We start from the raw sequence: 16,689 nt of genomic DNA, 5'->3' as shown, positions 1-16,689 counted from the left end.
TATTCATGGAGTATATAATAAGCGGAAAGTAATATTAAATGACAGATGCCACATTTGTAATAGTAAAAATTAAAATGGTTACTAAATTGGAACGATTCAAATTACAAAAGACGAAGTATCGCTATTTAGTCATGGAAATCGAGTACCACTTTTGTTTACGAAAACTAATCTCATTTTTGTATTTTGATTCAACCAACAAAGTTAGTTTCATTCTATTTATGATAAGTTCCACCTTTTAATGAGACGAGCCTCATTTTTCACTAAAAATATTAATTTCAACTACTTTATTTTCTCTATCTTTGTTTTTCAATTTCGTATTAAAATTCAGGTGGTCATTCCAGTTAAGTAAACTGATGCACATAGTACTAGTTATAATAAACACACACTTTATACCATTACACAAAATAAAGGCCTTAGTAGACTGTAATCTCTCGTTTATTTATTATAAGAAGAAGAAGAAAAACATAATAACCGGGAGAAATGAACTACTCCACATTAATTTTCTTCAACTTTTGCTTCAAGTTGATGGATAATTCAGAAATTCCCATCATGCAAAAATAAGAAAAGAAACAAATTTTTAGTATATAATAAGTTATTTAAAAAAAAATCAACTTAATTCCACCTTTTATTTTGCCAATAATATGATATCTTAATCAATGGTTATGGCGCAGAGCATACTCATCCTTATAATCAGGCATAGGCCACTTTCCCGACTCAATCAACTCGATATCATCAACAAGCCTTTGGAAGTGGAGCTTCACATCCTCCTCCGTCTTCGTGCCACCGACGGCCGCCACCAATTTGCTCCACCGGTCCGGCGCCTTCTCGTCGAACACCGCTAATGCATCTTCAAACAGCTCATTCTCCTCAAATGTCCAACTATCACTAGACGCCATTTTTCACTAACAATATCGAATAATTTGTTTGATATTTGTGTGATGAACTTTGAAATGATAGTTACTCCTATTTATACAGTTTTGGGAGAATTTTGGCAACAAATTGGTTAGAAAATATTGTGTGGAGATAAGATTAAAATAGCTGTTGTATCAATGGAAAGTTCATCCCAATATATCCCAAAATGTGAAAAATGAATCCAGATGCATCTACTTTGAAAAAATGTAGTGTGGAGATCATCAAAGTATGCTATTATATCCTCCAATCAGCGTTCATTGCGTATTTCGTTTAATATAATTTTTTATAATTCGAATATACAAGATTTTTTTTAAAAAAATGGAACTGCATTGATTAGTTAACCCATGCATTTGACTTTATTAATTTTCTTATTCCTTCTGTAATTTATAGTACTCCGTAGTAGTTTATTTCAATTATTTAATTTTGTTGTTTAACGAAATTTTAATATTTTTTGTTTATTTATAGATAATAAATTAGAATATAACTAAGAAAAAATAAAAAAAATGTGAAATGAGAAAATTAGACGTGACCCATGAATTAGGTAACTTTAAGTGTTTTTTATTGCTCGAGAGTTAGTTAGTGTGAATTTATAATGTGTGATAGTGGCTGTGAAATTCGTGAATAGCTTAAATAAAGTGATTTTATTTTATTCGTGCTCCACATTTGCAACCAAAATCTGTACTATTATAATCATCAACTAGGGAATCGTTTGACAAAATAGTCATTCATTATATACCTCAAGTAGAAAAAAATTATTAAGACGTGTTTATTGTATTTTAATTAGTTTTCCATTTAAGTGTGTATTACATAATATATATTTTTGATCAAATCTACATAAAATATAAATTATCAATGAAATATATTGATAGTTAATTTGAAATCGATGAGATTGTTTTGAGTTTATATGTGAAAAATATCATATCTATGCTTAATTCAATGCCAGAAATCACGTTGGTGCTAAAATTATATGGTTGAATAATAAATATACTTAGGAATTGGGTGACTAAATAGACTTTCATAATAAATCACAATAAAACAAATAGAAAAGAAAAGAAAAGCATTAGGACATGTTTCGTGTATTTTAATCACGCTTCCATTTAACTTTCCATCCCATAATATATACTATGTTCGATCAAATCAACGAAACAACCAAAATATTCATGAGATATTTAGAAAATTAATCTGAAACTTACTAGATTTATCGTGGTTGAAAAATAGATATACTAAGGAATGGTGTAACAAAATAGACATAAAGAAAAAAAATATTAAGACGTGTTCGGTGTATTTTAATTACGCTTCCATTTAATTGCGCATCTCATAATATATACAGCTCCATGTTTGATGAAATTACCAAAAAAAGACCAAAATAGTATTAAGCCATACTTGGTTTATTTTAATTACGTTTCAGTTTAACTACGTATCTCATGATTAATATATACTCCCCTCCGTCCTTAAAAATACTCCATATAATTTGAAAGGACACATAGTTTAGTGCATTATTGGTAACATAAAAAGAGAGAAAAAAGAAATGATTGTAAGTGGACACTGGAGAATGAGTCTCACATTATTAGAGAGGAAAAAAATTTAATTAGAAAATTAATAATTTTAAGGGAGAGACTAAAACGAAAATATTTCATATTTTTAAGGTTGAGGGAAGTTTATTTGATCAAATCACCGGGAAAGACCAAAATATTCATAAAATATTTAGAAATTTAATTTTTAAAAATTAAATGAGATTATTTTGTGAAAAATATCTTAACTATGCTTAATTCAATGCCATAATTCACTTTTGCTCTTAAATTACAAATTTGATTTATCGTGGTCTAATATACAAAGGAATGGCGTGACATAAAGTCGAAGAAAAAAAATTAATGATTGATGTATGGTTTATTTTAATTATCACATCCTTTTACATGCGCATCTCATGATATACATGTTTGATCAAATCTATAAAAAAGCCTAAAAATATTCATGAAATCTTAAAAAGTAAATTTTAAATTCTTGAGAATATTTTGTTATTTGTGAAAAAATCACAACTATGTAGGGCAGAGAACCGAACCGACCGATTGGTTAACCGAGTCCTCCATACACCGAAAATGAAGAACCAGAACCAGAACCGAAATGGATTCGGTTCGATTCGGTTCCGGTTAATCGATGTAACCGAATTAATTGCTCTTAAATTACAAATTTGATTTATCGTGGTCTAATATACGAAGGAATGGCGTGACATAATAGACATTCGCGATACATCCTAAGTTGAAGAAAAAAAATTGATGATTGATGTATGGTTTATTTTAATTATCACATCCTTTTACATGCGCATCTCATGATATACATGTTTATCAAATCTATAAAAAAAGCCTAAAAATATTCATGAAAAAATTATTATCTTTATAATTTTATGGTGAATAATTATAAAAAAATTTGTTATCAAAGTGCCTTAGAATTTTTGTAGTTTCACTTGAGAAAATGTTGTTCTCTTTGACTTTTGTAAAAAGGTTATAAGTAAAATTAAATATTCTGATACTATTATTTTAAAAAATGAATATTATTAAAATTTAAAATAATTTTAATATTTCAGCATCGGCTTGTTTATGTTTCTAGTTCCGTCACTGACACAAAAAGAACGACCATAATAATACTGCAATTATCTCTAGTTCGTAATTTTTATTTATAATAATAAAACAAGAAAACATAATAAACGGGAGAAATGAACTGCTCCATATTATTTTTCTTCAACTCTTGCTTCAAGTTGATGGATAATTAAGAAATTCCATCCTCTGCAAAATATGAAAAGTAACAAAGTTTTAGTATATAATCAGTTATTTCAATATTTCACAAATAATAATCAACATAATCCCACCTTTTATTTTTGCCAATAATATGATATCTTAATCAATGGTTATGGCGCAACGCATACTCATCCTTATAATCAGGCAATGGCCACTTTCCTGACTCAATCAACTCGATATCATCGACAAGCCTTTGGAAGTGGAGCTTCACATCCTCCTCCGTCTTCGTGCCACCGACGGCCGCCACCAGTTTGCTCCACCGGTCCGGCGCCTTCTCGTCGAACACCACCAATGCATCTTCAAATCGCTCGTTCTCCTCAAATGTCCAATTATCGCTAGACGCCATTTTCCACTAACAATATCGAATAATTTGTTTGATATTTGTGTGATGAACTTTAAAATGATAGTGACTCCTATTTATACAATTTTGGGAGAATTTTGGGAACAGATTGGTAGAAAATATGGCATGGAGATAAGATTAAAATAGCTGGTGTATCAAAGGAAAGTTTATCCCAAGATATCCCTAAACGTGAAAAATGAATCCGGATGAATCTACTTTGAAAAAATGTAGTGCGAAGATCATCAAAGCATGCCATTGTATCTTCCAATTAGCGTTCGTTGCGTGTTTCGTTTAAATTGCTTTTTATGATTCGAATATACAAGTTTTTTTAAAAATAAGAATGGAACTGGCTTTGATAATTCTGTTTAATAATACCTTGTAGTTCTGTAATTTTTTTAGCCTATTTCAATTATTTAATTTTCATTTTTTAGGAAATTTTAATAATTTTGTTTATTCATGAATAATACAATTAGAATATAAATAAGAAAGAATTAAAAAAAAGTACGTATTAAATGAGAAAAGTAGACATGACACATGAATTAGGTAGCTTAAACGTTTTTTTGGTACTCTAGACTTGTTAGTGTGAAATTATAATGCATGAAAGTAGCTGTGAGATTTGTGAATAGCTTAAATAAGGTGATTTTTACTTTATTCTTGTATTCTTGCTTGTCATTGCAACTAAAATAATTATTGTAATCATTCACTAAGAAATCATTTGATAAAATAGACATTCATAAGTACACCCGCAAGTAGAAAAAAAGTATTAAGACCTGTTTTTTGTATTTTAATTACTTTTCCATTTAAGTGCACATCACTAGTATTTGATATAATCTACGAAAAATAACAAAATATTCATGAAACATATTGAAAGTTAATTTGATATTGATGAAATTATTTTTGGTATATTTGTGAAATATAGCAATTATGCTGAATTCAATGCCAGAGGTCATGTTCTAAAATATTCATAAATTTGATTTATTGTGGTTGAATAATAAAAATACTAAGGAATGGTATTACAGAATAGTATATACTCATGTTTGTCTAAATCAACGAAACAACCAAAATATTCATGAGAGTTTAGAAAGTTAATTTGAAATCATGAGATTTTTGTGAAAAGTAAATCATGAGATTATTGTGAAAAATCTCACAATTTATGCTTAATTCAATGCAAAGAATCATGTTCGCTCTAAAACTATCACAAATTTGATTGATCTGTGGAATAACAAATATCGCAAGGAGTGATGTGGCAAAATAGACATTTATGATACACCAAGTAGGAAAAAAAATATTAAGACATGTTTGGTGCATTTTAATTAATTACGTTTCCATTTTAATTGTGCATATCAGAATATATATGTTTCATCAAATTAATAAAAAAGACCAAAATATTAATGAAAAATATTTAGAAAGTTAATTTGAAATTCATGAAATTATTTTGAGTTTATTTGTGAAAATATCACAATTATGCTTAACTAAATGGCAGAAATCACGTTTACTCTAAAGCTATTACAAATTTTATATATCGTGGTTGAATAATAAATATAGTAATGAATGGTGTGACATAATAGAGATATGTGATACTCTCCAAATAGAAAAAAAATTAAGCCATATTTGGTGTGTTTTTAATTACGTTCCATTCAACTTTCATCTAATATCAATCTTAAAGAAAAACACCAAAATATTCATGAAATATTTTGAAAGTTAACTACTTAATCTCGAATTAATTGAAGAGATTATTTTGAGTTTATATTTTGAAAAATATTATAATTATGTTTAATTCAATGCCAGAAATCACCTTCGCTCTTAAATTATCACAAATTTGAGTTACTGTGGTTGAATAATAAATATACTAGGAAAGGCGTGACAGAATTGAGATTGATGATACACCCCCAAATAGAAGAAAGAAAAGTATTAAGACGTTTGATTTATTATAATTTTTTTTATAATATATATCCGTACCATTAAATATGAAATATTTCTTTAATTTTTTGCACATGTTTTGAAAAAATGATTGAAGAAAAAGTAAGGTAAGAGAGAATAATGTAGATGATACTTTCTTTAACTTTATTCTCTCTCTTACTTTATTTTTTCTCCATTTTAACTATTTATTATTTTTTCAAAACACGTGCAAAAAAAGACATTTCATATTTAATGAGACAAAAAGAGTATATATTTGATCAAATCTACAGAAAAGCCCAAAAATATTCATGAAATATTATAGACCAAACAGGATAACAAAGGGAGTGTATGTTTGGTCACAGTCATGTTGGTCACGACAGATTCTTTGTCCGTCCACCACTCAAAGTCGACTCCAAACTTACTCGCTGGTCACGACGAGTTTATTGCCCGACCACCACTACCAACCATTTGGACTCTCTAATGAAAGCACTAATGATACAGTTATAGGACCAAACAAGAGAATTAGCGAAATTAATCTCAAATTCTGAAATCTCTTTTTAATCAATATACCTCACACCACCAGTTATTCTCGCAATCAATATATCAATATATGACATTGATTCTGTAACATGATAGCTTCGTAAATTTATTATCAGCCTGATTTTTAAAACATTAATTTTATAAAAACTAGCAATAATTGAATGTAGAAGACCTAGTCAACAACTAAAATATTTCTAAAATGTCATCATCGCATAAGAAAATTTCGATTAATGGGGCCTTTTAATTGTCATGTCCACTTGTGAATGTGTTTCAAATTATTGAAAAAGCCCAAGAAAAAGTTGAAGATTCATAAGCTATGTCGTTTTCTTTCCATGCCCACTTTTTATGATTTTGCACTCTAATCTTAGTAGACAAGTAGATGAAAATTCATATACTTTTTCTTAAAAATATTTATACCGTGACGACTATCTGGTCGTACCTCGTTCTTTACTAATCCGCCGTTATAACCCAATTTTACAAATTTCGTTTCCTAAATCTATCAACGTGTATGAGAGACTACTACTCTTGCAAATAGTATTTCTTATGAAAATAATTACTCCCTCCATTCCCTAAAAATAAGAATTTTTGAATGATACGAGTTTTAATGCAAAATTGGTAAAATAAGGGAGAGAGAAAATAACACATGTTAGTGGAAAATGGGTTTCACTTCGTTAGAGAGAAAGAAATTTCATTAAATAGAAACTTTTTATTTTTATGAGACAGATGGGGTATTATTATTGAGAAAACAAACACATTTACAATAACTGATTCGAATCTTGACGTATATTCTTGTAATATGAACATATATTATTTAGGTATAAAAAAAGTGTGGACATGTGCATGCAGATAGATTGATATACGCGTTGAATGATTGGCGGCTTTTGATTTTAATTAGAGTTGGAGTCTTCTTTCTCATATGTTTTGGTCCACCATAGTCAAATGTTTATTTGAGATAGAGTAGTTGATTTCCAAGTTATTCATTTCGTGAAGTAAACTAGCAACATCAATAATTGTGGTATAGCAATCAATAAAATCTAAATTTCATTTTGCATGTTAATTTATAAAAATATTATTATAATAATTAAACTTTCAATTTCATCCGGCTTTGCTATGAAGTTGGATTTTGGCCTAATTTAATTTTGACCCGATCGCCTGAAAATCCACGGTGGCCAAGTTGCTCGGTTTTTTATTGAAATAGTGTGCGCATGATCTACTAAAATCAATTTGATCGTGAGCGTGAAATTTGGCGCGAATCCAAAAAAATCAAATAAAATTAAAAGGTCAATACATGTTTTTAAATTGACTAGCAAAACGAAAACCAAGATTTGTTTTACCTAAATAAAATCATTCTAGAGTATCAATGCTATGACATGAGTCATAAATATATGAATACGATAGTAGCAAAAATAGAAATCTAAATTACAATCAGAACATGTTTTGTGTATTTTACATATATTAACTTTGTACACAATATTATGGTGGATCGCCGGATCAGTATGGGGTCAAGGTCTAGGTCACCGACCACACTATTAGCCCATGACAATCAACAAAATTTTATTAAATTTGATTTTTTTAGCCCAATCCTTTTCAATAGGAGTTCACTTGTGCTCTCATTCTAAATCCAACTTTTGTGATAGTCTTGCATAATTGCATTGTCTCTATCTTGCGAAACCACCTCGTTCGTGTGTGGTTAACTTGATTTTCTATTTAATAGGCTTCTTCCTCTTCTCTTGATATAAAAAATCTAGTTAGTATTACCGAGTCAACTCAGTCCTTCTTCCATTCATTGAATAGCTCCCTTTCCCGCCATCAAAAATCACATTCGGTTGTGGCCGTTGAACCCCTACCTTTCGCCATTAATTCCTTCATCGAGAAACCAAAGCTCGTGATCATCATTGAGGTATGTACGCATAATTTACCGTCGACATGCCGCAACCTGCTCGTCTCGTCACTTTCCTCATTAATTTCATTTCCGCCCTTTTACAGCTGAACACAGAAATCCAGTAATAACAAGTAACAATTACGTTATATGATTGAGATTCATGGCAGCAGAGCTCGAGATTTCGCTTTTATTTACAGCACTCATGCTGCTCAACTCCGCGGCGGCGACGGCTGTGGCTCAGCCCCTTCCGCGGCCGGTGGAGCGGCGGGCATTGCTAGATCTCCGCTCCTCTCTCGGAATCTCAGCGAAGAGCTGGCACAAGAAGGCGAATCCATGCCTCAATTGGACAGGAATCGAGTGCCGAAACGGTCACGTAGTCGCGATTAAATTATCAGGTTTGAGGAGAAGTAATGATGGGAAAGTAAATCCACGGTTTGCTGTTGATTCGTTGCAGAATTTTCCTTTCTTATCGACGTTCAATTCATCTAGGTTTTTTCTAGCTGTGCCGATTCCGGTCTGGTTAGGCACAAACCTGAGCAATCTCCGAGTTCTCGATCTTAGCTCAAGCTCGATTTCTGGCTCAATCCCGTTGTCTCTCGGGAGTTTGAGCAGCCTTAGATGGTTGAATTTGTCCAACAATTCAATCACCGGCAGCATTCCGATTGCATTGGAGAAGCTGCAGTCATTGACAGTTCTTGATCTCTCACAGAATTCATTAACAGGGCAGATTCCCAAAGATATTTCATCTCTTCGGAATCTCACCATTCTTGACCTATCGTTGAATTATTTATCCGGTGCGATTCCACTTGACCTCGATTTGCTTTCAAAGCTTAAGCAGCTGAATTTGAGCAGGAACAGCCTACGCTCATCGATTCCCTCTCACCTTGCAAATCTGTCGGAGATGGAGGAGCTTGATCTCGGATTCAATTCACTAAGCGGGGAGCTGCCACAGGAACTGGGAGAGCTGAGGAGCTTGAAGTATCTAGATGTTTCTAGAAACAATCTCACCGGCGCCTTCCCAAACTGGGCAGCTTCCTTCAATGCCGCCACTGCTGCAGTCTTCAACTTCTCTGGCAATCTCTTCTATGGAAATGTAAGCTCGGGGTTTGGAGATGCTCTTGTTGATCTATCAAGCAACTACTTTGGAGGGGAAGCGCCTCCTAGTGAGAGGCGCTTCCGCCTCTCGAATAATTGCTTTTTGAGCAGGGAAAGGCAGAGGGAGTTTGAGAAATGCTCAGAGTTTTACAAGGATGTAGGTATACCCTATGGAAGTAATGGTGGAATGCCACCACCACCTCCATTGGTTGAACCAATGAAGAGGAGGAGAAGTAAGCTGGTTTATGTCATGATTGGGATTTTTGGTGGGATTGGTTTAGTCTTCATATCTGTGACAGCATTGCTGCTGCTTCTGAGATCACGAAGAACCCGGATTGGAGATGTTGAGCAGCCTCACAAGTTCGTTGCTGACTCTTCTGGTTTGGGAAAGGCGTTCACTTATGAGGAGCTGCTCGTGGCAACGGGCAGTTTCAGCAGTGAGAACTTGATAAAGGAGGGGCACTCGGGGAGCCTGTTTCGTGCAAGGCTGGATGGAGGAGAGCTTGTGGTTGTGAAGAAAGTGGATCTACATTTGATCAGACAAGAGTTGTCTGTGGCGGAGATGGAACTTTTTGTGAAGGCGGCGCACCATAGGCTCGTGCCTCTGGCAGGCCACTGCTTGGATTATGAGAATGTGAAGTTTCTGGTGTACAAATACATGCCAAATGGGGATTTGTCAAATGCTTTGTATAGGTTGGCGAACTCGGAAGAAGAAGGGCTGCAGTCGTTGGATTGGATCACGAGGCTGAAGATCGCGATAGGAGCTGCAGAGGCCTTGGCATACTTGCACAATGAGTGCAGTCCTCCTCTTGTTCACAGGTAGTGACTGAATCACACTGTGTAATGCGATGTTTGTGTATGTTTTTCCTATGGTTCATCAAATTTGTTGTGTTATGCAGAGATGTTCAAGCTAGTAGCATCCTTCTTGACGACAAGTATGAGGTTCGTCTTGGGAGTTTCAGTGAAGCTTGCACTTCTGCTGGACAAGGTAAGCACCGTTAGCTATGCAAGAAAACGTTTGACCGTTGTTTGATGTTGACACGAAAGGTTCGAAATTTGCATAAATCAAACAAGAGGTTTCATTGGCATTTCAATTTTGTACGTTCTGTTATCCGTGTTTAGACACCGTCAACTCTTTGCCTACGTAGATACATAAGTTTAATCATTATTTCACGTTAGTATAAAAAATTTGAAGTTGATATAGTTAATACAAAACGCTTCATTCGGTATCATTGTGATACATTCAGTCACCAGCTTTAATATTTTCCTACGTGGCATCCAAATGAATTTAACAACCCCATTTTGGGATAATTTAAGTCAATGAATCTAATGTCATGTAAACAATGACTCAGATGCCATATAGGCAAAAATTGACGCCGATTGCAAACTCCCGGTAACGAAATGTATCACAGTGAGACCGAGTGAACCGTTTTGTATTAATTATGTTAACTTGAAACTTTGCCTTATAACATGAAACAATGATGCAACTATTTTGTTGCCCATGCTGGAATTAACATGTAAACACAGATGACGGATGTATTAAAATGAAACGCCAATGAAACTTGATGTACCAACATGAAATAACGGTTAAACATTTTTGTATGAATAGTGTAATTACCCCGAATATTCAGTTCTTGATTGGTAAATGAAATAGAGAGTAACGTGAAGTATTTGGATAAGATATTGATTGAAAATTTTTGCAGGATCATGCTCTAATACATGTGCCTACGATGTTTATTGTTTGGGAAAAGTGTTGCTTGAGCTTGTGACTGGGAATCTTGGGATCAGCAAAATGAGTGATGCTGATGCACAACAATGGCTGGACAGAAACTTACCATTCATCAGTATCTATGACAAAGAAATGGTGAATAAGATTATGGACCCATCTCTCATAGTAGACGAGGATCTGTTAGAGGAGGTGTGGGCCGTTGCGGTGGTGGCTAAGTCGTGCCTGAACCCGAAGGCCTCACGTCGCCCTTCAATGAGGCATGTGGTGAGGGCGCTAGAGAATCCGTTCAAGGTGGTGAGGGACGAGAATTTCAGCTCCGGAAGGCGCTTGTCTAGGCAGTCATGGACAGCTGTGTTGTTTGGGAGCTGGAATCATAGCTCCTCGGACAGCTCCAATGTGTCGAGCCAAACAAGCAAGGAGGGGCTGAGGTGGGCCAAGGGAGCCGGGTCTCGGGGTAGTGGGACGAACCAACATTCGTCTTCGCATAAAAGATCGTCGAGCGAGGTCTTCCCACAGCCACTGGAGATGGAAGATGTGGAGAGTGGCAACTGAGGTTGTGTTATGTTTGTATATTCAGTGTGAGTTGATGTCATAATTTTTGCTCATTTAATTTGTACAGGAACTTGCATATGTGATTTATTAGTCTCGAACCAATTTTGATCTGAGAAAATTTTTAATTATAAAATAATTCGTTGCGATTTAAATGTTAGGTTTTATACTCCAAAAAAGTAACAGTATTCAAAGTGACACTGCTTAAAAACAATACGTCATATGATTAACATGTATATTATCAGAAGAATCTATTAGTAAATTGTTTTGGGATTCTTTATAATACAAAAAGGAAATAATCATTATAAAGGATAAATGAAAAAAATAGATTATTTAATTTATTAATCAGAGTGGCGCAGATCTTCTTTATTGTGAAAAAAAGAGATCTTTCCTGCTTCAAGAACTCATTAACAAAATCATGGCACCGAAAATGTATCAGGGCTCAAGTGATTCACCGAAGCGACGAGACCTTGAGAGCCCTTAAGTGGCATTATCAGCCATTCTGGAGGAGCAGTTGATTTAGCACCGAAAAACGGACAATTTCCTTTTCTTAGGAACACATACAAGATTCGTCACTACAAAAAGTATGTTAACATGCGACAGGAGACGGGACTAAAGTGGGCGATCCAGAAATTTTCCTATGAATTTTTCAACTGATATTTCGATATAGAAAGATCTCCTTATTTCTTCACCGCGGGTTCTCAATTGCTTTCGGTTTAATATGGTATCGATAGCAATAGCTTCTTCCTCCAACCCGAACACATGCCAAGGCTTCTCGAAGTAAAGTACATTAAAGGTAGGGGAGGTCATCTCATGATGGACTCAAAGGAAGTAGCGTGGTGGGCCCATAACTTGCTCACATGTGTGGACACTTCATCACACGATTTCTTTGTCACATTCATATCTGAGGCCGAATACCTTGTGGCAAGGATGCCACCTATTACTAGAAGCGAAAGTGGCTAAAATTTTCATCATTAGTTGTGATCAACCAAGTCCTATTCTTAAAATCCAATTTCTTCCCTATGTTGACTGTAGAGTAAACAATGTAAACAAGAATGTTAATCTAAACAAACATGCCTCCTTAACACACATCACCAACCATTCACATTTCATTATACAATATCTGATAACACAACATTTGTCTTGCACACTTAAAACAAACATCACCAACCATTGCACCTTTAATTCCCTGCCTCTTCAGTAGCTACCTCATCAAAGCTTTGCATCTGAAAAAGTGAGAAGAAAAAAATGATAGGAATCAACCAACATTCTGCGAACTGGGAAACATTAAAAAGAGAGGAAGATGCTTAACTATTGGCAAAGTGTGTGCCTTTTCATACCCTCTTAATTATCATACTCTATACAGAATGGTTGCTAAACACAATGTAAAACCTTGCAAATTTTATGAAAACTCTTTACCTGATGTCAAAGCACACACACAATCAAGTTTGAAAGAGGATCAAGAACGCTTCACAACAACCTTTGGGTCTTCTTTTACCCAGTCTTGACGTTCCTCTTGTATTTTTTTTGCCGAGTACAAAAGAGATTGGTTAAGATCATCAATCTCAATCAGTTTCAGTGTTTGAATATCTGCAACATCATTTGGAATCCCATCCAAGTATAGACAACGATGAAGCATTAGGCACTGGAGGCTTGGAAAGTGGGTCCATTTAGTTCTCCAACACTGGAGATCTGATTCATCAATAAGCAGATATATCAGATTACCAAATTCCCCCTCAATGGTACCCCAGTGTTCCCCATAGCAAGCATAGTTCTTTAGTTTCAACACTTGAAGATTAGGCAACGAACCAACAATCGTCATATCTCTCCATGAAATCCACCGGCCACTCAGTTCTAACTTTTTCAGCGACAAAGGTAAACAAGTCAGACGTGGCACACATGAACCATATATCTCCAATTTCAGCTTCTCAACTTGACGCAGGCGTATAAGATTGTCAGTATAATAATATTCAGCACCAAACTTCGTTCCAGAGTAACATATTCCCAATTTTTTTATGTTGGGAATCATTTTCACCATCTTAACACTGCACACTAAGTCTATTGCCATGGAAAGCGTTTGCAAGTTTACTCGAGAAAGAGTTACTCTTTCGGGAAGGGGTAAAGGTTGAAATGAGAAGGCAATAAGATGTCTCAACTGCCTCAGACTCCAAATCTCTACGGGCAAACGAACGTAAGATCTATAAATAATTAAAGTCTGCAGATTCTGAAGCTTTGCTATAGCTGGAGGGACAATATCATCGGGAATGTTGGAAGCAAGGTAAGTGAGATAAATCAATTTAAACACTTGACCTAGCTCCCAATATGAATGATCATTACTACGTAAAACGTGAAGTACCCTAAGTGAAGTAAAGTTCTCTACAGAGCCTTTGGGCCTATACCCTCTCTGTGGGATGCATATAATAGAAGCGGTGCATGAGCTATGCATAGAGTCTTGAAGATGTAAATCATGCCAACTAACACTTACACGGTGATGATTTTGGAGGACTTGTGGAAGAAAATGTCTTCTCAAGATAAGAGTAGGGAAGTAGTCCATAACAGAAAGAATGAACTTCTCTCGCCCAGCCTGTCTCACACAAAAGTCCCGCCCCATACTATGTAGCCTGCAACTTTTGATTTTGCCATCAATTTTCCGGCTAGTGATCAAAACTAGACTTTGCTTGATCAGATCCTCCAAGTAGTCATCCGCAACTAGTTCTACGCTTTCAGATTCATTTCGCCATTCTATAAAGCCCTCAGCTGCCCAAAGTTTGAAGAGTTCAGAGGCATGGATCTCATAATCTTGAGGGAAGGCTGCCATATACAAGAAACACTTCCTCAAGTGTGGAGGCAAGTGGTTGTAGCTCAATGATAATATTGATCCCAACTGCCCATCATTTACTTCAATTCGCTGCTACAACTTGGGAGTTCTAGGAATCCTCGATAAAAGTCCTGCCACAGTAACAATTGAGAGGGGCAGTCCTCCACATCCTTTTACTATTTTTTTCTCCAACACTACGTAGCTCATCAGGACAATCTTGATCTCCGAAAACCTTGTGGTGGAACAATCGCCAAATTTGTTCGTCATCCAAGAAACTCATCATATGAATTTTCTGCCCAGTGGCAGCATAAGTTGCCACTTCCATTAGCCGTGTGGTTAATATGATCCGGCTTCCATTATGATTGTTTGGAAATAGCCTCTGCACGTGATCCCAAGCTTCCGTACTCCACATATCGTCCATTATTATGAGATACCTCCTCCCCAATAAGATTTTGTAAATTTCAAGCTTCTCAGCTTTGATTACTATCAATGAATCCCTTCCAACTTGATGTACTTTTCCGTTGAGCGAAGCTAGTAATTGTGAGAGAATACTTGGTATAATATAATCTTGTGATATTGTGACCCAACCTCGAATATCAAAATGCTCCATGATCAATGGATGGTGATAACTATATTTAGCAAGTGTGGACTTGCCAATGCCTCCCATTCCGACAATAGGCAGGATTTCTTGGTTGGAATACGAATAGTCAGTTATTCGGTCGATCATGTGTAGTATATCTTTATCAAAACCAACCACATCATCTCTGCTCGTGGGTGGTGAAGCACTAGGATCTTCATCAAAGTCAGCCGCAAAAAAAGTGATTGTAGGTGCAGGTCTTGATGATGATGATGATGATGATGATGTAGCAGCAGTAGAATTTGTCACATCCTCGCCAAAAACCAACCGCAACATTACTCTGTTGCCGGAGTGAGATCTTGCAGTAGTCAACGACATATCCAACAGTTGAATCGAGCTCCTCAGCCAACTCCCCCAATTGGTCTGAAAGTCTGACACTCGGTTCTATGGATCCACAATCAGCTGATAAATTTTGTGGGGAGAAAAGATATTGAATAATCTCTTCTGATGTATTTGCTACCTCCCTTATTACTTCTTTTCCTGAAAAATGCTTGAGATTCAATTCTAAGCCAACAGCTTTGTCGTGGATGGATATAATTCGTTGGAGATCGTCGCGTTGAAGGATTATGCGTAAGGTTAGTTGCAGGGATTCCACAGCTTCATAAGGTGTATGCCAATAATTTCTCAAACAGGAGACTAATTTGGATACAGAAACGGCCAAAACGAGTCGATATATTAAACCGGGACAAAATTGATGTAGGCATCAGCATCAGGTGACAAATTCAATGACAAATTTTAATCCAGTGATTTTTTTTAATATTCAAAGGTCAGATGCTTTTGGCATATCCCAACGGTTAAAACATTATACTAATAGAATAAACGTCCGAAAGATCAAGTCACAAGTTATAATAAACATTAATTATTGGTTACAAATCAAACATTAAAAAGGAAAGCGTAAATGTCAAAATTGGTTCCAATGATCATTTAATGATTTTAGTTCCAAATATTATATTTTGAATTTTTACATCTCAAACATTTTAATTTGGATCAGTCAATCCAAAACTAATGGATTCATCAAATGTTAACAGTCAACGTGTTTAAATTGGATTTTGACCAAATTAATCATTGTTGCAATCAAGGATTAAAAATGAATGCTTAAAAATAACCATTCAATATTTTCTAAATAATACTACAAATGCATATTAATTTTCCGATTGTAATGCAATAATTTAAATAATATTACAAAAATTTAAATAATTCATTTTTAGATAACACCACAAAGATTTAAATAATTTATTTTGAGATAATATACAAAAATTAGTAAAGGTCAATTTTGGTCCTAAACATATAACCAAAATACGAATTTGGTCCAAAACATTCATTTTTGAAAAACGAGTTCATAACAAATAACGAATGACAGTAAAAAAATCTACGGTTGACCGAAATACGAATTTGGTCCTAAACATATGACCGATATACGAATTTGGTCCAAAACATCGGGTCAAAATTTCGCTAATCGATGGTTGACTGTCAAAAATTGACGGAACCGTAAAAAA

At 34.8% G+C, this 16,689-nt stretch overlaps 2 protein-coding genes across 3 annotated transcripts; one reads left to right on the top strand and one right to left on the bottom strand.

The window, feature by feature from the left end:
* The first annotated feature begins 8,146 nt into the window (after positions 1–8,146).
* On the top strand, positions 8,147–11,893 carry LOC121792737 (probable LRR receptor-like serine/threonine-protein kinase At2g16250). The gene is made up of 4 exons (XM_042190809.1): positions 8,147–8,383; positions 8,470–10,279; positions 10,360–10,448; positions 11,164–11,893. Exons 2-4 carry the CDS (start codon positions 8,526–8,528, stop codon positions 11,739–11,741), a joined length of 2,421 nt encoding a protein of 806 aa, XP_042046743.1. The 5' UTR covers positions 8,147–8,383; positions 8,470–8,525; the 3' UTR covers positions 11,742–11,893.
* Positions 11,894–12,324: 431 nt separating this feature from the next.
* LOC121768882 (disease resistance protein RPP13-like) lies at positions 12,325–15,811 on the bottom strand. Of its 2 annotated transcripts, none has more exons than XM_042165485.1 (2): positions 13,158–15,811; positions 12,325–12,964 (listed from the first exon to the last, which is right to left on the bottom strand). In XM_042165485.1, the coding sequence occupies exon 1, from the start codon at positions 14,554–14,556 to the stop codon at positions 13,198–13,200; it is 1,359 nt and encodes a 452-aa protein (XP_042021419.1). In that variant the 5' UTR covers positions 14,557–15,811; the 3' UTR covers positions 12,325–12,964; positions 13,158–13,197. Both variants share the same exon structure in this region, with proteins under 2 accessions (XP_042021419.1, XP_042021427.1).
* Positions 15,812–16,689: the final 878 nt, after the last annotated feature.

Source organism: Salvia splendens, chromosome 2 (assembly GCF_004379255.2).
Source record: "Salvia splendens isolate huo1 chromosome 2, SspV2, whole genome shotgun sequence".
NCBI lineage: Eukaryota > Viridiplantae > Streptophyta > Magnoliopsida > Lamiales > Lamiaceae > Salvia > Salvia splendens.
Note: the sequence above shows the minus strand (reverse complement) of the source record. Positions and strands in the feature narration are given on the sequence as shown.

What these genes read in the sequence shown, in the direction of transcription:
- LOC121792737 (XM_042190809.1), top strand. Translation starts at nt 8,526, where the DNA reads ATGGCAGCAGAGCTCGAGATTTCGCTTTTATTTACAGCACTCATGCTG. An exon ending in AGTCCTCCTCTTGTTCACAG is followed by an intron (nt 10,280 to 10,359) that starts GTAGTGACTGAA and finishes TGTGTTATGCAG; the next exon opens with AGATGTTCAAGCTAGTAGCA. An exon ending in TTGCACTTCTGCTGGACAAG is followed by an intron (nt 10,449 to 11,163) that starts GTAAGCACCGTT and finishes AAATTTTTGCAG; the next exon opens with GATCATGCTCTAATACATGT.
- LOC121768882 (XM_042165485.1), bottom strand. Translation starts at nt 14,556, where the DNA reads ATGGCAGCCTTCCCTCAAGATTATGAGATCCATGCCTCTGAACTCTTC.